The sequence below is a fragment of the Juglans regia genome, chromosome 3 (genome assembly GCF_001411555.2).
Source record: "Juglans regia cultivar Chandler chromosome 3, Walnut 2.0, whole genome shotgun sequence".
In the NCBI taxonomy this organism is placed as follows: Eukaryota; Viridiplantae; Streptophyta; class Magnoliopsida; order Fagales; family Juglandaceae; genus Juglans; species Juglans regia.
The window spans coordinates 14,264,156-14,286,417 of record NC_049903.1 but is presented as its reverse complement, the minus strand read 5'-3'; the positions used below and the strand labels follow the sequence as shown (position 1 = coordinate 14,286,417).

General features: G+C 34.7%; 1 protein-coding gene across 2 annotated transcripts in view; it reads left to right on the top strand.

Moving 5' to 3' along the window:
• The first annotated feature begins 612 nt into the window (after positions 1-612).
• Positions 613-22,262, top strand: part of LOC109018436 (vacuolar-sorting receptor 6-like) — a 28,849-nt gene continuing 7,199 nt past the window's right edge. Inside the window, exons 1-13 of one of the 2 annotated variants that reach the window (XM_018968968.2) lie at positions 613-1,120; positions 2,236-2,928; positions 3,023-3,111; positions 3,409-3,478; positions 4,099-4,182; positions 4,290-4,369; positions 4,505-4,586; positions 4,897-4,979; positions 5,145-5,208; positions 5,339-5,467; positions 6,338-6,441; positions 6,563-6,680; positions 6,755-7,152. In XM_018968968.2, coding sequence (XP_018824513.1) covers positions 787-1,120; positions 2,236-2,928; positions 3,023-3,111; positions 3,409-3,478; positions 4,099-4,182; positions 4,290-4,369; positions 4,505-4,586; positions 4,897-4,979; positions 5,145-5,208; positions 5,339-5,467; positions 6,338-6,441; positions 6,563-6,679 — 1,929 coding nt within the window. In that variant the 5' untranslated portion in view covers positions 613-786 and the 3' untranslated portion in view covers position 6,680; positions 6,755-7,152. Of the gene's footprint in view, positions 1,121-2,235; positions 2,929-3,022; positions 3,112-3,408; positions 3,479-4,098; positions 4,183-4,289; positions 4,370-4,504; positions 4,587-4,896; positions 4,980-5,144; positions 5,209-5,338; positions 5,468-6,337; positions 6,442-6,562; positions 6,681-6,754; positions 7,153-22,262 lie in introns of those variants that run through there. The other variant, XM_035688134.1, reaches the window with a different exon arrangement.

The following is a 22,262-nucleotide window of genomic DNA, read 5'->3' as shown; positions in this document are numbered from 1 at the left end:
GAAAAACGGTTTTGATTTTGAAGAAATGAAAATTAAACTTATAAAAATTGCCGATGAAGAGGAGTTGCGTTCGTTGGTGTTGCAAGGGAGGGGCCAACAGAGAGAGATGAAGAGGCGAGACAAAGAAGAAATCGAATGCAATGAGAAGTATAGTAGTCTTCCATATTTGGGGAACAACTGTATATATCGTAAACACAAGCCTAAAAAAGAAAATTGGGATTGAGAGGATTTTTCCCTAAAATCATAAAAGTTTTCTAAAATTATGGGAATAGGAGAGAAATGGAGAACCTAATGGCAATACTCTTAGGTTGTGTTTGGATGTTGAAGTGAGTTGAGTTGAGATGATAAAATATTGTTAGAATATTATTTTTTAATATTATTATTATTTTGAGATTTGAAAAAGTTGAATTGTTTATTATATTTTATATTGAAATTTGAAAAAATTGTAACGATGAGTTGAGATGAGTTTGGTAACCAAACTCACCTTTAGCTTCAGAATGGAAGTTGTAGCTCCGCTGACTCCGTCCACCGTTCTCTTTCCAAGTCCTCTCCTTTACGTCACACTCAGATTGAGAAACTTTAAACCCCCCTCCCCCAAGTCTAAATGGAAGTTGTAGCTCCGCTGACTCCGTCCACCGTTCTCTTTCCAAGTCCTCTCCTGTATGACGGTTGCAAAGTTTCTTCACACACACATCCCTTTTCCCTTTGTCTTGCTCTATATCTACCTCTTCCCCTCGGATAACACACAAAAGCTACAAAGAATCCGTAGAGCTTGCCGAGGAGGTGATGATGGCGGCCATGGAGAAGAAAATTTGCATGGCTTTTCTCGTGAAGCTGCTGACAGCTTTGGTTTTGGTATTAATATCAGTTCTTGAGAATCATGAAGTGGGTGCAATGTTTGTGGTGGAGAAGAGTAGTATTACTGTTCTATCTCCCATGAACATGCATTCAAAGCGCGACGGCGCCATAGGGAACTTTGGAGTTCCAGATTATGGAGGCTATCTGGCGGGCTCTCTGGTCTATCCGGAGAAAGGCTCCAACGGGTGCGAGGCCTTTGAGGGTGATAAGCCTTTCAAGTCCAAATCCTGTCGCCCCAATGTTCTTCTTCTTGACCGAGGAGGTATGCAATCTGAAGAGGAAATCCCTCCCCTCTCTAAATTTCTCACGTTGACTTTTTGATGCGTAGGTTAAAAATTTCTATAATTTATCATGTTTGTTAAGATGATGGTCGATGATTGAGATTCATTTCATAAAGCTTTTGCAGAGATGGATGTTCGTTTGACTTTGATATCTTTTTGTTTGAAACTTAAAGGGTAGAACATCAGATCGTCTAACATAACTTGTTTGTTAGGAATTTGACTGGTATGCAATAAGGCCTTGTTCGTCTTGGTTAGGTGTTTGAATAGTATGCAATGATGAGTTATTCTCAATTTTCTGGATTTTTTAAAAAAAGAAAAAGACGACTCACTGTGCCATCATTGAAACACTCTTTATCGGTACAAAATCTCAAGACACTCCACCCCCTGCTATAAAAGATCATCCAATTTTCTGGACTTGAACTTTGAATATAGTTACCCTGTTTTTTACCCTGCTTTTCCCCCTGTTTTCCCATACCATCTTTGTTTTCTTTCTGTAAATCATGCCTAACCTACACCAGATGAGGAAATCGTGACAGCAAAAGCCTTTTAGCTATAGTTGATACATCCTTTATAATTCATATATTCCATCTCTTTGTGCTAAATTCCTATATGCCATTCCTTTATTGCTGTTTGATTGTTACCCTTTTAGCTGTAGTTGTTGTGATATGGTTTGTGACATTAGGGTTTGTGGGAGTTACGACAAACTTCTTGGAGAATCTCTAGTGTGAGAGCTTAACACAACAGGTCAAAACACGGCTGCAATCCAAAGGCTTTGGCCAGTGAATTTGAGCATGACAGTCTTATATTAAGAGAAAATGCCTTTTTTTACATTATATTTCATCATCTCTCCTCATATTTGTTGATATGACATATTTTTTAAGTGGTTGTCCATTTGAGTGACTAATTATCACATTAACAGTGTAATTGAAAATGTTAAAATTTTGGATGGAAAAGTATGCATACTTGACATGGCGTTTAACAACATAACCAATCACAGTAATCATTCTTGAATGATATTACAAATGCACTGCGGTTTCTTTGTTTTTGAATGATGTCTGTGGATAAATTATATATATTTCTTTTGTTGCGAATGTAGGATGCTACTTTGCCTTGAAAGTATGGAATGGACAACAGGCAGGAGCTGCAGCTGTTTTAGTGGCTGATAGCGTTGACGAGCCTCTAATTACCATGGATTCTCCCGCGGAAAGCATTGATTCAGATGGGTACATAGAGAAGATTGGAATTCCATCAGCTTTGATAGAGAAGTCTTTTGGCGAAAGCTTGAAGGAAGGTCTGAAAAAAAAAGAGGACGTTATAATAAGAATAGACTGGAGAGAGGCTGTGCCCCATCCAGATGAGAGGGTTGAGTATGAGTTTTGGACGAACAGTAACGACGAATGTGGGGCTCGCTGCGACGAGCAGATGGATTTTGTGAGGAATTTCAGGGGCCACGCTCAGATTCTTGAGAAGGGGGGTTACACCCTTTTCACACCACACTACATAACTTGGTACTGCCCGCTCGCATTCATCCATAGCAGTCAATGCAAGTCTCAGTGCATAAACAATGGAAGATACTGTGCTCCAGACCCAGAGAAAGATTTTGGAGAGGGATATCAAGGCAAAGATGTGGTCCTTGAGAACTTGAGGCAGCTCTGTGTGCATAGAGTCGCCAAGGAGAGCAACCGGCCATGGGTTTGGTGGGATTATGCTACAGATTTCCATATTAGGTGTTCCATGAAGGAGAAGAGATATAGCAAGGATTGTGCTGAGAATGTCATTGAAGCACTTGGTAAGTTCCGATCTATATATGGATGGTGCTACTCTTTTGCACATTCTATTCTATTGATGTTGTGTTACTGATAGCTTGAATCTGTTTGACTCAGGTCTTCCCATCGAGAAGATTAGAAAGTGCATCGGTGACCCTGAAGCTGATATGGAAAATGAAGTCCTAAGAACTGAGCAAGAACTCCAGGTCATGCTCCATATCTCTTTGATAAATGCTTTTTTTTTTTTCCCCTTTCTTTCTGAATTTTGTCATCATCGACGCATAGAATTATACAGTGATATGTCACGTGATTTGACTTTCTGAAACTATTATTACTTTTTAACTTTGAAATAAATTATTAAAACAATCAAATATATCTCATCATTTAAAAAAAAAAAAAAGAAATAGAGCAAGGATGTCAAACCTTTCATTGGATGATATAATCAAGTTTAACAGTAGGTGCTCTCATTTTTCTAATTACTGTCATCAATTTTTGTTGATTAGGTTGGGCGAGGATCTCGTGGTGATGTAACCATCTTGCCAACAGTGGTCATTAACAATGTTCAGTATCGAGGTTTGTTGCATATATATTGCTCTATAAGCTGTAACTCTTCTCTTCCCTGCAATTCTACATGAATTCTGTTTCATCTCCGAGCCTGTAGACATGCAATTCATGGGTAGACTATGATGGCCTCAGTCAAAAACACCTCTTTAGGTGTCCATGTCGGCTCTCCTCAATGGAACACGAGGCCAAACATGGTAACATCAAATGGTTACCACTCGCCATTGACTGAAAAATGAAACTAATATCTTATTCATGTGATTAATAGGGAAAGTAAAGTGGGCACACTAGCGAAATATATGGTCAATACAAGCTCACCTTTTCCAAGTTTTGGTGGTTGGCACCACGATTTGTTTCTGTTGGCTTTCATCAACAACAGATAATAGCATTCTCATTGTTCCAACTAATTTTATTGTGCTTTGCTTTACATTTCATGGTTGTTTTCCCCATTCAAATTGTCCTTTGCTTGCACCTTGTCTTGGGCAAAGCCTATCCAGTTTGCTTTCTCCAATTTTTATCTACTCCCTGTTGATTTTTCAGTTAATATGATATATTTTCCCCAAGTTCCATGTTTTTAATAGGCTAGCTGTTTACCATATGATGCTAAAAATCTGATGCCACTTTCCTTGAAGGAAAATTGGAGAGAAGTGCTGTGCTGAAAGCCATATGTGCTGGATTTAAAGAGACCACTGATCCTCCAGTTTGTTTAAGTGGAGGTTGATGTGCTTATTTGATTTTTTCACTCTTCAATGCTACTGTTATTTTGAACTTAAAAAATGTAATGATATCTTCTGTTTTTTTCCTCCTTATATTCATTTCCCAGATATTGAGACTAATGAGTGCACTCATGAACACAATGGTGGCTGTTGGCGGGACACACTCTCTAATGTAACTGCTTGTAAGGTACAAAGACAATTTAGGAATTCACTCATTCTCGTTAATTCTTCTCATTAAAACTTCTCCATACGTGTTTTATATATTGAGATCATTCTCTATATTTAGCAATTTTCTAGTGACAGAAGTCTTGCATTTGGACAGGACACATTTAGAGGAAGAGTCTGCGAGTGCCCTGTGGTAAATGGCGTTCAATATCAAGGAGATGGTTACACATCTTGTACAGGTGCGTTTTTCCTCCAACTTCTGATAAATTTCCAAGCAAGACACCTTGTCTATCAAGTTTTTGGTTCTTGAGCATGATGTCTAATCCCCTTTCACAGAGAGGGAGGTCTTGCCTGAGAGTATCAGAAAATGTATATGTTTGGATGATTTTAGGAATTTTGTTGATAAGATTAGAGTGGAAGTTGAGGCGGAAATATGCAAGCAATAGATTGCTATTTTCTTAATTCTGTTGCTATGAACTATAAATTTTTTCCAAGTAGGATGGACTTTATCCGATGTGAGCTGCTTACTTTTTACTTCTTCCCTGACAGCTTTTGGATCTGCAAGATGCTCAATATATAATGGAGGTTGCTGGTCTGAAGTTAGAGATGGATTGGCCTTCTCGGCTTGCTCAGTTCAGTGATTGTTATCCTAATTGTCTGCATTTACCAATTGTTTCTTGCCAGTTATCTCTACTCATCATAGAAGTTTTTCATGTTTTCTTAGCACTTGTATAAGAATGCAGCTCAAGACTATTTTTTCATACATCTTACCAATATTATTTTCATATGCAAAATAGGAGTCTGATCTCCATGGCTGTCGCTGCCCACATGGCTTTCGTGGGGATGGTCAGAAATGCGAAGGTGATCCTCCATACCAGTTTTATTACTTAAGACACAATTTATGTATATGCTCTACTTGTTCAACTTTATAATGCTTTTCAAATCTAATATGCTAACATTCATCTCCTTTTATTCTCTGGTTGAGCACCAGATGTTGATGAATGCAAGGAACGCAGTCGTTGTCAGTGTAATGGTTGCAGCTGCAGAAACACTTGGGGTAGTTATGAATGCAAGTGTAAGGGGGACCTTCTGTATATAAAGGAGCAAGATGCTTGTATTGGTATGAAACCACATTCAAATCATTGAACAAAATTATTGTGGTTTGCAACACAATAAAAAATTAGCCATCTGCACTAAAATATGAAGTAATCCCACTATTCATTTCCTTCTTTCTTGGCTGTTGTGCCTTATGTCTCCTAGGTTAGGATGTTGGGGCCTTACTTGATGGTTCTGGGGGGTTTCTTTGGACCAAAGTACTTGATGGGGTCTAAAACCTCCTATCAATTTTTCTTCTTTTGCAATCAAGTAGGACTAGCTAAAAGACAACAGAGATGGCATGAGTGAACATCTTACAGGCAAAAACCGTGGTCCTTTGAAAGATTGATTCTGTCCAAAACTCATGCACATGACTCTAAGCATGGGAGTTTGGAGGATGTGAATAAGCCAACCATATCTTTCCTTAATTCAAATTGAAAATGTAAGATTTGGGAGCATCTAGAGATCATAATAGATAGAAAAACACTCAATATTGTTTTTAGCATGTTTGCAAGTAAGGCAGTCAGTTCACTATCTTCCTGCTAGTCTAGTCTGTTTTCCAGTCTGTTTGGTGGTTTTTTTTCAGAAACAAATGGAAGTAATATCAGTTAGATTTCTTTACTAACTTCCCCCACTCATAGATTTGTGAAAGAACATCACCCTTACTAGATTATTAATTTATTAGTACTCTCCACTTTTTGGATACTCAAACTAGTTTTATCTGATAACCCCAGCTTAATGACCATACAAAGTTCTAAATGTCATTACTGTTATCCTTTACCTTGGATTGTTCTTGAATGATGTCAATTCCTATCAGTATCTACCATTGATTTTATAATCCACTGGTTATTGCTTAATTGGAGATTTGTGCTCTGATTCTTGCTTTTTTATGCAGAAAGAAATAGAACACGATTTGGATGGTTTCCAACCTTGTTGGTCCTTGCAGCTTTGGCGGCAGCTTGTATAGCTGGTTATATATTCTATAAATATAGGCTACGGGTAATATATAAAAACACTCCACTAAAATGCTGTGTGTCCAAATTTGTTGATTTGCATCCTTGATTAGCCCTATATAGTATATACTAACTAGCTAAAAGAAAAAATTTCTTCCCATTTGTAGTCTTACATGGACACAGAGATCATGGCTATCATGTCACAATACATGCCAGTAGACAACCAGCATAATAATAAAGTCCAAATTGATCAAGCCGAACCTTTACGACAAGGCTCGGTGTAAGGTAATTATTTCTTTACCTTCGTTGGCAACTTCTGCTTCCTATGTGCTCGCATGTTTTCACAATTTTCTCCACAGATTGCTGCTATCTTTAGGAATGAGATCAAAGGGAATCCATGCAAGAGGACCATGCTAATGCTAGCTGTGAATATTCAGATACATTCCACGTCTGTGTGGAAAACAAAGGGGATCCAGTTCTTCCTTTATAATATCAGTATCATTTTAGGATGACTATGAGCTATATTCCTACCTATATAGACAACTTTTTATGCAGAACACTTCTTTTCTGCGAGCACAGACACAGTTGTTGGCATGTTCATGTGGTAGTATTGAGCAGAAAGTGGGATGAATGTAATGATAAATACGAATAAATAAGGAAAAGGAAATGAAAATCAGGATTGGTAACATTAGGCAAGTCTAGAACTTGGAAACCATTTGGATACAGAAAGACTCTCAATCTATCTTATCCCATTTCATCTCGTTATTACAACTGTATCAAATTTTCATGCAAAATATAATAAATAATTCAGTTTTTTCAAATTTTAAAACAATAATAATATTAAAAAATAATATTCTAATAATATTTTATTCAATTAATCTAAAATCATCTTATCTCATCTCATTTTACTATTCAAGCCATAAATGTGTTATACTACGATGAATTTAATTGATACAATTTCAACCCGACGCAACCTAACAAATCTTCAGCTCAACTCGGAAGGCATGGCGTTCAAATGACACCACGATATTTTGTTGGTACAGAATCCAAACCACACGATCCAGTTCCTAGGTGCCATCGAATTCCCATTTGTGGTACCCGGTTCTTATTCCGATTCAGTTCGTTGATTTGATTATAAAGTTCGGATTATTTATCTTATTTTCAGGTTTTGCTGATTGTTCCATTGGCAGTTATAATTGTTGTCTGTACAAATGAATTGGGAATGCCTGTCTTTCTTATTAGATTTAGTGGAATAGAGAATATAGGTCTATGTGAATTTACTAAAGTTGAAGATTTGAGCATTTTCTCTTTGGGTTTTGGCTCAAAATCGTAGAAAAAGTAATTCTGGAGGTGGAAAATCTTGCAAGGGATTCAAGAAACAAGCTGATTGATTTCATATGAAGAGCTTTCATGCAGTAGAAGGACGGATTGGAATTAGATGGAAAATTAAAAAGATCATAAATTGAAGAGAGATAAATGAGAAAGGAGTAGATTCCATACCCTGCTTCCAAAAGGTACTCGAGAAAGTAAATATTTTACTTGCGCCTGTTTGGAACTTGGACTTCAATCTAATTTTAAACCGGGAAAATGCTAGGTCCACAAAAATTGTTTATTGAAACCATCCATCGAATGACTTGGTTGCTATCAGGTGGATCAAAAATAAAAATAAAAATAAAAACCCTACCTCATCTCCCTTGTCTCCAGACTCCACCTACGAGCCCCCATCCCCTTCATCTCCCTCATCAGAACCTACGACTTACGAGCCCTCATCTCTCTCGTCTCCCTCATCTCCACCTATGAAGCCTCTCTCCCTAAAAATCTCAGCACATCTCACAGAACCAGACGATCCCTCATCTCCCTGAAATACGAACCCTCGCCTTTGGCCTCCATCTCCCCAAGCCATCTCATCTCCCTCTTGGCATCCTCTCAACATCTCTTCCCCTGAACCACAAACCCTCGCGCGAAACCTGAGCTAGAACCCTCCGCTTCCAAAGCTCGTCGCCCCTCACCCTGAACGAACCCCAACCACGAACCCACGCTTGCCTCAATCCCTCTCCCCCCTTTATTTTTAAACCCCCCAAACCCTGCATCTCCCTAAGCCCGAACCCTCCATCTCCCTGAGCCCGTTGCTTGCCTCCATCCCGATTGGCAGAGCTCGAACCCTCCATTTCCCTAAGCCTGTCACTTGCATCCAACCCGATTGGTAGAGCTCCATTTACAACAACAGAGCCTCTGTTGTTACATAGTATGCTTCACTGCTTGTCTCTAATTTTCACTTCTTTATTTTATGTTTTCTGGGATGATTTATGTTCAACCCCTCTAACTTTTTGCCATTATTGATGGGTTATAAATTGTCATTATTAATTGTTTGAATTATCATTGTTGTAAATGTTTTCTATAGTGATTTATGGTTATTGATTTAGAATTATTGTAACAATTAATATGCTTAATTGGAAAAAAAAAATTAAAGGAAGAAGAGTTGCAGTTTGGGTTGCGTACATTGTTTGAAACTCAGGAAGAAAATGAGAATTTAATTTGATATGTTTTTTCCTTTTTAATCTGCTCAAGCTAGGTGAGTTAACAAAGCAACAAAATGTAGAAAAAAAAATAAAGGGTCTCTATGTTAAAAAAATGTTGTGTTAAAATAGAGGGTCTGTTGTTGGCTATGTTGTTACAACAGTATGTTGTTGTTACAACAACATTGTTACACATTTTTTTAACACAATATGCTATTGTTACAACAACATAGGTAGAAAAAAAAAATTCGTCAAACTTAACACAGAGTAATTCTATTTAAATGGCAGAAAAAAATGACCCCAATTAATTGAGTTCCATTTTACATGTAGCAATATCAGAGACTTTGATTTAGGCAATGGAGTTCTTTGCAAAAAGGGTTACTTGAATTATGGACTTTGATTACCTTTTCTTATGGGTTATGATTTACCTTTCTCTGCTAATTGAATGACATAAATACAATAGGCTGTTCACAAACTTGAAGTTGTACATTTCATTGATGATAACAAATATTGAAGTTGTGCCAAATGTATTTTGATGGTACTGTACTCTTGCCTAGAAAAGCTAAGATACGAAGAGCGTATTTGCATAATATCCCCTTAAACTCAAACAACTCGCAACTGTATTTAACATCAAGGGGATCTTGATCAACCAAAACACTGTAGTTAGCATGTTTTATTAAGTTATGACTCACTCGAACCTCATCGGCTACTACGTACGTGTATCTTCCACCAACGCATCCCAAACACGAGGTAGTCAAATATAGAAATCCTCGAAATTCATCTTGTACTTCTTTATACTTGGCAATTATGTTTACTTTTTGAAACTGCTCCTTAAAAGGATAGTGACTGATGCAAGGAATCATAGTATTAAATGAATTGAAGTTGGTAATGGCTTCATTCTCCACCTTCCTCCTAAGAGATGAATCGTACTGATCAACAAATTATTTTAGAGTGATCATTGAGTTAACGTAGTTTAAAAAAAATACATTCATGCCTTCACTCCATTGTGTAGTTGGCATTCCAGCACAAAATGTGTCCCTAACATAGGCCGGCACCCAAAATTGTTGGTCACTATATAGGATCCCAACCATGCATTCTCATGCAAATCATACATGTCGAGGAAATCATACCAGCGTTCTTCAAATTCATGCTCACTTAAAGAGTCATACACACATTTCTGTAGTGCACTCTTAATCTCATCATATCGAGCATATGACCCAAACTTCTCAGGGAGTTTTTTCATTAGTGCCACAAGCAGAAGCAATGCCTAGACGCTGGAATCACCCTAGCATTTGCAATTTGCATTGCCTTGTCTTGGACTGTGATGATTGCACTTGTGGTTGGTTCTTCATACACTTCATCCATGACTTAAACAACCACTCAAAGGTATGTGCATCCTCATTGGATATCAATCCGCACCCAAATAGGATTGACTGACCATGGTGATTCAAACCCACAAACGGTGCAAAGGGCATCATCTTGTAGGCATTAGTTAGGTATATTGTGTCAAATGTAATTACATCTTCAAATGATTCATACATAGCTCTACTTTGGGCATCTGCCCAAAACACATTATTTAATCTCAAATCATGGTCCACGTCTATAGAAAAATAAAAATCTGGATTTTTTTTTTCATTTATTGGAAGTAGTTACATAGAGTTTCAACGCCTCCAACCCCAAGATGAAGTTGTCTTATTTTGTCAGTATAGTTTCAACACTCATTCTCCCTGAATGATAGTTTATCGTAACCCCCCGCCTCAACAACTAGAGACTCGAAATTCTTTGACATTCGTATTCCTGCTTCATCATTTATTTCAAGTCTTTTAGCTACACATGCATCAACCTTTTTAAAACATTTGAAATGCCTTTCCTGGACTACGAATGTGTGTGTGCTCCAAGTTTACTTTAGTCAGGGTATATACACCTTCATCATTCATCGTCACGTTAATCCTGGCCATACACCCTATTTTCTCCATTTGTCTTGGCTTAAGAACATTGACAGACTTACTCTTTGATGTGCCTTCCCTCACACATACTAAGGTAAACCATATGACATTACCATCATCATCTTGTTTAGAATTTCGTTTACACAACTCAAATCCCTCCTGCTTACCATACTTCATATAGTAAGACAAAACTTCTTCTACAGATGAAAATGTCATTCCGATCTTAGGTTCATCGACTATTTCAACACATTCTTGCTCATTATCAACTTCTATCTCGTCATACTCATTATCTGCATGTTCCATATCGGAATCCATTGCAACTCTAGTGTTTGAATTACCTAAGAATATCCAACCAGATTCAAATCAAGATATTAGCTTGAATATTGTAAGAAATCATATACAATCAAATAAATCATATATAATCAAAGGGATTTGAAAGAAACGTGTATGATATATTTTTGTTGTAATTATTGACCATAGATTTTATATTAAAAACAGTACACTCAAGGGGCATTTTTACCAATCAATTAGAGTACTTTAAGAAATATACTGAAGCCATGAAAAAGGAAAAAAAAATCATACAAACTAGCTAAAACAAGCAATTTCTCATATAAATTTTTGAATCCATTGATAGTTGAGCTAAATGCTCAGGCCATTGTGTGCCAACACATCCATATGTAAGGTTCAAGTGCTTCGAGATTTTCTATTGGAGTTATGATAAACAGAAATCACTAAACACAAGAAGTTGGAGCAGGCCATTTTTACCCAAGAGAAAAAGGGAAAAGAGTGGAGAAACAAACAAAAAGTTGGACTACTTTGTATGCACAAAAAATGGAGAAACAAACAAAAGGTTGGACCACTTCTTATGTACAAAAAGTGGGGAAACAAACATTTTCATACAAAGGAAATAATATATACAAATATATACAAATAATACAATAATAAATTGTATACGTTCAAAATTTTAAGGTCCAAAATCTAAGATTCAAAACTGAATACGTTCTGATTATTAAAAAAAAAATGAATACGTCCAAAACTGTATACGTGAAGTTTGAACACAAACTAAAATCTAAGGTCCAAAACTCTCCAACATAAAAGGCTCAGCAGGACAGAAAATCAAAACAACTTCTTTTATTATTTAATTCCTAATAGGTTTGTATTTCCAAATAGATTTTATGTTTTTGAGCACTTATTTTTTCTAATATGTGTAGATAAAAATCCTAATATTTGAATAAAAATAGAGAAAAAGATGAAAGAAAAATTAGCGCTCAGAAGAGGGTGGAAAACGATGTCGGCAGAAGATGAACTAAAATTAGAGATCCGTGCTGGAAATAGAGGGAGAAAGCATTGTAGGCTGTAGCAATACAAAGAAAAGACGAACGAATGGTAGGGACAAATGGTAGTGACGGCCAGGTTTGTTTTCATTTTTGTTTTTTATTTTTTATTTTTATTTCAAGTAGGAACGAATGGCAGGTTTGTTTTCTTTTTTCTTTTTATTTTTTTTAATTCATGTGGGGACAAATGGCAGGATTGTTTTCTTTTTTCTTTTTTATTTTTTTTAATTCACGTAGGGATGAATTGCAAGTTTGTTTTTGTTAATGTAAAAGTTTGTTGGCTAGGATTAGATGACTATGATCTATTTGAATTATTGGATGAATATAATTTGTATTTATCTTTATCTATGAATATTTGAATTCTAAGATAAGTGGTTAAATAGATAAATGTTCAAAAGACTTTTGATCAAGATTGAATGTTCAAAAAGATAGGACATATCAAGTGATTTGGATAGAAGATTCAAAAAGAAAATATTAAGCAGAAAGAATTTTGAACTATCAAGAAATTATCCAGAACAGAAGTTGAACAAAAATCAGTTACTGCAGAGAAGAGTTATCGTGACATGTCAGCAATCCATTAGGAGACGTCTTCGCGACAGCTTCTATCCTTCAACAGAATCCTACTGAAACTGGAACTCTTTCAAAATAGTTTATTTAAGGGATTCTACAAGTTAAGATTTTTAGATATTCAGATCTTTATATTTTCTAGAGCATTTTTCAGTGCATATTTTAGTGAGAAAATTTTTTAGAAAATTTTCATACTGTTTCTCTCACTTGAGTGTATTTTCGAGTGTTTTATCTCTCTTTTTTGAATACTTGTGTATACTCCATGTTGGAGAATTGATTAGTCGAGTTTCAGCCACTGGAGTTCCAGGAGAAAAGTCAATGTTTGAAAATTGTCAAAGTTCCTGGCTACTACTGCGGTAGAAGACAAATAGATTATTTGTCTGGTCAAGTAAGAGTGTCAGTTGACAAATGTTTTGTAATTGAGTTTTACTTGTAATTGATTTTCAAATAATAAAATCGATTTTTTTTATGTTTGACTGCCCCGTAAGGTTTTACTTTTAAAGAGTTCTTTAAAGGGTTTTCCTTCAATACCAATCTTGATATTACGTACTTCATTTATTTTATGTATTTGATTGTTTATCAAATTAATTGCATGCTTGACGACTAACCAATTTGTTGAGTGAATAGGTAGATATTCTTGCTGCGTTACAGTGGTACTTGGGGTAATTTTAATTGGCATCAGAGTGTGGTTCACTCATCCGAGTGTGATCCATGTCCCTGTAGATCATGTCGTCATCATTATATGTCCTATCACACTTTGATGAGGAAAACTATGCTTATTGGAAAGTTCGTACGAGGGTTTTTCTAAAGTCTTTAGATGAATGTGTGTGTGACATTAAGCGATATGACTACTTGCATGTTCTTGCATTCTTTGCATATCATTAGCCTAGAACATGCATGTTTGTTTAGTTTTTGTTTTATGATTATGTTTTCAATGTAAAATACATTAATTTTCTAGGTTTTTTTGTTTTTAAGTGCATGCTTGATATGTCAAAATTTTGAGCATATGTGTTCTCACAAAATAATTTTTTGAATTTATGCATCATTCTACTTTGTGCAGTCCACTTTGTGCATACTAACCCTATGGGTCATCTTGATAAAGTACATTTACAAAGCACCGTGAGGAACTTATATGTATGTACATTATAATTAAGTTCCATATTTATTATTGAGATGTTTACCATAGAGAGAGTCCATACCTTGAATTGACTAATACTAGTTGAACCTAGTGTAATAATGGAGAGATCTTCCATTGCCAAACGCAAATAATTGATCCATATAGAAGAAGTTGGTGTTATATCATTGTGGAAAAAGACAAACACCATACACGGATTCACCCCTTAAGTTCTTATAGAAAGAATCGTGGCTCAAATCATTGTGGAAAAATGTGAGCAACAAAAATGGGCATAAAAAAAGGGTTGTGCAAACTAGTGTTTAGAGGAGATACTCATGTATCTAGGCCCTAGCATAAAGTTTGACTTTTGAGGTGAGTGACGGTCTCTTGAGAGCATCTATAAGAAGAAAGTATTTATGAATAAATTTATCAAAAATATATTAAAGAGAAAAACAAATAAAGAATTAATTTTATATATAAGTTTGCTCACTTACACAATCATATGAGTTTTGATATTGATGATCTTATAAGATGTGAACATCCATGGTGATTGTTACAAATAAGATGGTGTACTCTATTGAATTTTTTTTTTGTGAGTGACACTATATTTTGAACTAAAATGCATTTAAGTATGTTACTTGCCCTATTGCTTATATATATAAAAATATAAATTTTTGTTAAAAATTATTATTATTATTTATTTATTTTGGTTTATATAAAATAAATATGAAAATATAAAATATATTGAGGTATGAGTTAGTGTTGGGATTATACACTTTGGTTTTTATGCTATGCCTACCAAGTGTTTGTTTTTATGTCTCAATCAAGCTATTTCATTCATTTTGTCATGATTTTACTTACATTCATGCGCATAGATCAACTGCATTTAATCCATGAAAAGTTAAGACACATGGGAGTTGTTCATCATGTCTTTTTTACTGTTTTCATCTCGGCTCACATAAGTAGTATTTATTATCTTATGAGTCTTGTCAGATTAGTGACAAAAAGTGAGAGATTTAAATGTACTGTTGAGGGGAAGTTAAAAAGTCTTTAGAAGGGGGAGTAAAAAGTGAGGGGGAGTAGCAGTAGAAGATTGAGGGGGAGTAGCAGAATATTGAGGGGGAGAACTAAATATTGAACATGGTTATTGATATGACTAGAATACTATTTTAGTAGGTTTAGATTACGTCTAACCTTTGATTTTGTTGATATTAATTTCAAATAGTATTTTATGCCATTTCTTCTCATTACTGTATTAAGATTTTCTTCACGAGATATTGGTCTGCTGGTTATGTTTGTCTCAGGTTTATATTACATTCATCAAGTTAGTTTTGTCACCAATCCGCCAAAGGGGGAGATTGTTAATGTAAAAGTTTGTTAGCTAGGATTAGATGACTAGGGACAATTTGAATTATTTGATAAATGTAATTTGTTTTTTTTTTATCTATTAATATTTGAATTCTAAGATAAGTAGTTAAATAGATAAATGTTTAAAAGACTTTTGATCAAGATTGAATGTTCGAAAAAATAGGAGATATCAAGTGATCTGGATAGAAGATTCATAAAGAAGATATCAAGCAGAAAGAATTTCAAACTATCAAGAAGTTATCCAAAACAAAAGCTGAACAGAAATCAGTTACTATAAAAAAGAGTTATCGCGACATGTCAGCAATCCATCAGGAGACGTCTTTACAACAGATTCTATCTGTCAGCAAAATTCTTTTGAAACTGGAACTCTTTCCAGATAGTTTATTTAAGGGATTATACTGGTTAAGATTTTTAGAGATTCGGATATTTATATTTTCTAGAGCACTTTCCAGTGCATATTTTAGTGAGAAAATTCTTTAGAGAATTTTCATACTGTTTCTCTCAAAGAGTGGTACTTGAGTGTGAGCAAATTCTCTTGAGAATTTTCTAGTGTTTTATCTCTTTTTTTTAGTGCATGCATACTCCATATTGGAGAATTGATTGGTTGAGTTTCAACCACTAGAGTTTCAGGAGAAAATCCAATGTTTGAAGATCGTCAGAGGTTCTGGCTACTACTGCGGTAAAAGTCAAATAGGTCATTTGTCTGGTCAAGTAAGAGTGTCAATTGACAGAGGTTTTATAATTGAGCTTTACTTATAATTGATTTTTAAATAATAAAATTGACTTTTCTGGTTTTGGCAGCCCAGTAGGGTTTTACCTTTAAAGAGTTCTTTAAAGGGTTTTTCTTTGATACCAATCTTGGTGTTTTGCATTTCGTTTATTTTATGTATTTGATTGTTTATCAAATTAATTGCATGCTTGATGACTAACCAATTTGTTGAGTGAATTGATAGATATTCCCGCTGCGTTACAGGAGTACTTGGGTAATTTCAGTTTTCTTTTTGGTTTTTGACTTTTTTTATGGAACGTGGCATGCCAACTCAAGATGATATGTCATTTGATAAAAAATTTATGTGACCATTTTTGGAGTCTAATATCTAAATACTCAATTATCAAATTATTAAACTCATCTCAACTCAAAACTTCTTTACATGTGAGATTCATAACCTATTTCAACTCAATGCTTCTTTACACGCGGAACCTTTTTCAACTTCCCATAAATACATCTTAACTCATCTTAACTTCCAAACACATTTAAACTCCTCTTAGTTGGGTTCTGCAAAACTTACTTCATCATCTCAACTTACTACTATTCATAAAAAGTGAAAACTAAGAAAAGATACAGGAACTATGTATTGCTTTGCCCTTAAGATCTTGAGCGTGAATAAATGTTGATCGAAGATCTTGCTGCTGTTTGAAATGAGTACCAACTTGTTATGGGTATCGGTGTAATAGGAAGGGATTGATTGTAATAGTAATGTAAATTGTGAATCTCGATGAAATTGTTTGATGAAAATGATAGAAATCTCATTGATTGTTCATAACGTCACATGTTCGAGAAATCTCTACCTTCAGAAAAGGAAAATTCTTGATACAAGATATTCGATAAAAAAAACTATCCTTGGGCCCCTTAACTGGCATTGGACTTGTCAAATGAGTCAAATCTTCAAAATTTGACGATTTTAGCTTTAAAATTTTGGCATTAAATTCACCATATACTCATATGTCAAGCTTTTAACTACAGTACATTTCCTTTCATCTTCTTCAAATTTGAAGACATCCTGTTCATGGCTAACCACATTATTTTATTAGAAAAATTATTTCATTTCGCCCATGATATCGTTACTTTTTCCCTTTCTTTTCCTCTGCTTTTTTCCTCTTCCCCCGAAATCCCCAAATCCCTTTCACTGCCTTTCTTCCTCTCCCCCTGAAAATCCCCAAATCCCTCACTTCCTCTGCCTTTCTTCATCTCCCGCCAAAATCCTCAATCCCTTTTCACTTCCTCTCCCTTTCTTCCCGATTCCCAGAAATCTCCAATCGCTTTCTTCCTCTCTGTTTCCTATCCCTTTTTTTTTTTTTTCGTCAGGCTATCCATTCCCTTTGTTGTGAATGGAAATCACTTCATTTTCGTCCATTTGAAATTAAACCTCCACTGAAGTTCAAGTTCCTACAAGTACGGGGTCCCTTCTCTTCTTCGATTATCTGCTCTTCTATGAGTACGGACATGCATCACCTCCAGGCAAGCTGTTACAGCGTTCTTATCTTTTTTGAATTTTTGAGTTTCTTCGTCCTGAACGTGATCTATTTCCGTGAGTTCACTCTCTCCCCGTCTTTCTATATTAATCTTATATACATGTATGAGAAACTTTGATAAGCGATTTATATGCATGTATGAGAAATTTTGATAAGAGATTTGGATGCTTATGTATGTATTTTTGCCCGTGAAGAAATTTTGCACTCCATGCATGTATTTCAATCCTTATGTTGTTAGAGTTGTTTGAAACAAAATGTTATTTTTTCAATCCTTTTTTTCAATCATTTTGTTGTTTGTTCATGGGCATTTTCAATTAAGTTTATTTTCATAGAGCTTTGTATTCAGTCGATAGCATTACATTCAACTTTGTTTCTTTACGGGTATTTTCAATTAATTTCATTCTAGGTTTACAACATTACTAAACATCTTTCCTTGGGCAGCCACTATTGAGATCTAAAGTTTTTTTTTTTTTAAATGGATGATTGTATTTTGGAAATGTTAATTTTTTGTTGGCTAATTGGTTTCTGAATTGTGACTTGATGTTGGGTATATTTATATGCTTGTTATTTTGTGTGATGGCAGCAACTTGAGTTAGATTAATCTGAATTTTGGGTATATTTAGATGCTTGCTATTTATTTTGTGTGATGACAGCATTTTGTGTGATTATAGCATCTTGTTGTTGAGTTAGATTAATATAAATTTCAATGCCTTTTGTTGTGGATGATTGTCCAGAATAAGCCATCCTTTCACACCAAGTTAAAATTCCAACTGCAAACTTCCATTTGTCTTTAATGTCATGTACTGAGTTTCTTCACAATATGATCATTAGTGTAACTTTTACTAGTAGGATACATACCAATATATATATATATATATATATATGGAAGGAAGTAGAAACTTCCTTCCATTTCAGTCATATATATTTTTGGGAAAACTTCATGTTATGAAGGAAAAATTTATTTTTGGGAATTATTCTCTTCACATGAACATGTATAAAAATGAAGTTCATGCAGAAAACTTATTGTCAATATGATGACTTGATCTCTAGAGATATGATTCCTTGATTGGTAAGGCTTTTATAAATCAACTTATGTACACTATACAACCATCTAGATGTCAATATGATGGGCTGAATCTTTTCTATATAGTCGACCATCTCTATTTTTGTTGATATTTTTTTTCACATTCTAGATATTTATTGTCTAAATTTATTCTAGATATTGCCCAAGTTGTCATAATCTTTTGAAGAAAACTGTTAGTACTTAACAATTTAATATAAATGAACTTTGGGGAAGCAACATGCAGCAATGGTCTGAATTTTTTTAAATGTGCTGTCTTGTATCTATTTTCTTGTGTTGTCTTGTATCTATTTTCTTATACTGCCTTGTCTAACAAGTTAAACATTACAATTCTTAATTTGAGGAGGATCACTTCTTCACCACTCTCTTACAAAGTAGAAGAGATGGTTGTAATAGCACTCTAATATACATAGTGCATTCTAATGTTGTGGTACAATCAACTCCCCTTCACGGTGAAAAGAGGGCTTCGGCAACGAGAGTGTTATGCATTAGTTTAGAGCACTCTCATCTGGCTTTCCAAAATAGAGTTTGGGTTTGAGGATGCTTTTGTGGATTCCCATATTTATAAGGGAGCCATTGTGCATCCCCTTTCTTTATTTCGGATTCGTCATTCCCGTGACGATGTCAAACTTCATTTGGGACAAGGGAAATAGACACAAACTCCATGGCAGAGTAACCCGAATGGCCACTATCTATGTCAAGACTCATAATATTGGCAACCGATTGTTACAACCATAAGTTTTGCCCCTTCCACTACGACACCATTGTTTTCTTGAGCCGGTTTGGTAGTCCTGCTTTCACCATTGATTTTGAGTTTCTAACATGTTTAAGTTCCTTGATTGTCTACAAATTTATAGAGATTGAATCATAAGAGCATGAAAGTATATTATTCATGAACCTTCTAAATTAGGACCCTAACATTGATCACACTTTCTTGAGTCAAGCTCAACACAGTCTAATATTGGTGAAAGACTCTCCACACCCACCTCAACTAGAGGTTCTTACCATGAAAAATCATAGAGGGGTGCCAACTTCACCCAAGAGAAAGATAAGCTACTTGTGTCGGCATGGTTAAATGCTAGCTTAGATGCAATCCAAGAGACCGATAAAAAACTTACCCAACTTTGAGAGAAAATGTTGTTATACCTCAATTAGTATAAGCAAAGTACAACGAAGTGGACCATTGGGTCTTTAGTGCATTGGTGATCGGCTATTCAAAAAGCGACTAATAAATTATGTACAAAGCTAGCCTAAGTGGAAAGGTTAAATCAAAATGGCTTGACAGAGCAAGACAAAGTATATCCGTCCACTACCTTCTTATTGCTATTGTACATACTGTGTTGCTTTGGCTTTGGATAAATTCACACTAATTATTTTTCTGTTTGTTTGCATTTTGCAAGTTTGACAAAGCGAAACTTATGTACTAATAACTGTAGAAAACCCAATTTTCATTCGAGTATTGTTGGCATCTGTTGAAGGACCAACAAAAATGGGTTGAGCATTACTCCAAGGACGGTTCAAAGTGAATATTATTCACGATGTTGCCGACTCCAACTCGAACCTCTGTTTCTCTAGATTCAATAAATTATGCCAAGAGGAGCATGTTCTTGACAATGATATTGTTGACTTGGAGAGACCAATGAGAATGAAAACAAAGAAAGCAAAATGAAAGGCCCCACATAGTCCAGCTGAGGATATTGTCGAGATCTCCACAATGAAGTATACTTTTCTTGAGGAGTCACGTGCTTAAGAGAAATAATATTTCCATCTTAAGGAGCAGAAAATGCATTATGATCGAGAAATGGAGGATCATAAATTACGGTTGGAGGACAAGAGGCTAAGGTTGGAAATGGATAGATTTCAATTTGCCCGATTTAAAGTCCAGGAGAAAGTGGAGAGGGAGCGGCTAAAAAGGAATGAGTGGAACATGTTGATGGATGTTACTGTGTTACTTGAATAACAACAAATATATTTCTAACAACATCAAACACAAATTATGGTAAAACGTAGTGCAAATAAGCAGTGACAGTTGAGAGTGACATTTTGTGTAACTTCTTTTTACCATTGGACAATTTTCACCAACAACAATTATTTAGTTAATTTGATTCTCCCTAACTGATTTTTTTTTTTCTTTTTTACTTCAGGACATTGTCTATGATGTTGGACAATGTTTGTTATGTTGGATGCATGTTATTGAGGACAATGCTTGTATAGCAACTTTTTTTTACAAATGCTCAAGATAATTGTCCCAAATCTTGTTATGATAAATTTTATTGGGGAACTAAAATGGTATAAGAGAATGAAAACACAAAATTGACAACAAATGTTAAACTAGTTGAGGATATTTTCTAAAGTTGGCTATATAATTGCCATTGATGCTCAATTAGGTCTGATTGGAGTTGAGAATGAGCTAAAACGTCTCTAATTTGATGACGACGTTGAATGAACTCGATAAATTCAATTGTATGATTGCGCGACAATTCAGGAGGATTATCATCAACTTGTTCGTACTCGAAGTCGGGAACTCCATTATCATCTCGCGCCTTCAATAATCATATTATGTAGAATTACACATTATTTTATAATGTTTTTAGTTCACTAATTTTGAACATTCGAGCTTGTCCACGAATGATTGTAAAACATTGTTGAAGGATCCCAAATGCACGCTTTACATACTTATTTGCTAATTTTTCTGCTATTTCAAAATATTTCTTCTTATTCCCTTGTGGAGATGAGATCGTCTTCACAAATGTTGACCACTTTGGATAAATCTCATTGACATTGTAGTGTCCTATAGTGTAGTCATTACTTTTAATTGAGTAATTGATGGCATGCTCAGTGAAAATAAAATATCTCTCAAGTACATTGATATCATTATGAGAACCGGATAATTCAAAAAATGCATCTCATATCCAAAGATCATATGATGTCATCGATTTTAAGATAATAGTTGGTTCACGACTATGAGTAGAGTCCATATCTTTCCATGCAGATGATCATTTTTTTCACTTTCAGTGTATGCAATCAATACTCCCTAGTATCTCTGGGAATCCACGTTAGTCATTCCAATGTGTACAAGAGTATTATAAGATATTCTTAAATATTTCTTTCACAAATATTACTTAAATGTAAATATTTTTTAATTTCAAATTTTCAAGTTTTTCATTTAATTATTATCTAATCATTACAATTTTTTCAAACTTTCAAACAAAACACAAAAAATAATAAAACTTTTTTCAAATTTCAAAATAAAAATAATAGTAAAAAATAATATTAAAATAATATTTGAACATTATAATATTTTTATTCAATTTTTATATATCTCATTTTTCAAAAGCTAATAAACATCTTAACTCAAATTATTTTACTATTATTTATAAATCATCTCATTACTATTTACAAATATATTGAGATATACTAAATATTTAAACTGTTTAAAAATTTAAAACCCTATTAATTAGAGTGTAGAAAGTGTATTTTGTCATAAAGGAAAACGACCAAAAATTGGCCATAGGCTGACATCTAAAATAAAATTAGTTGAACTGCATCTAAAGTCTTTTTTTTTTTTTAAAAATAAATAAATACTCTACTGCAAGAATATAGTCCAATCATGCCACCACTTCCATAGGTAATACCGATGCATTAAAAACAAAAAATAATAATAAAAAAAAACACTAAAAATAGTTTT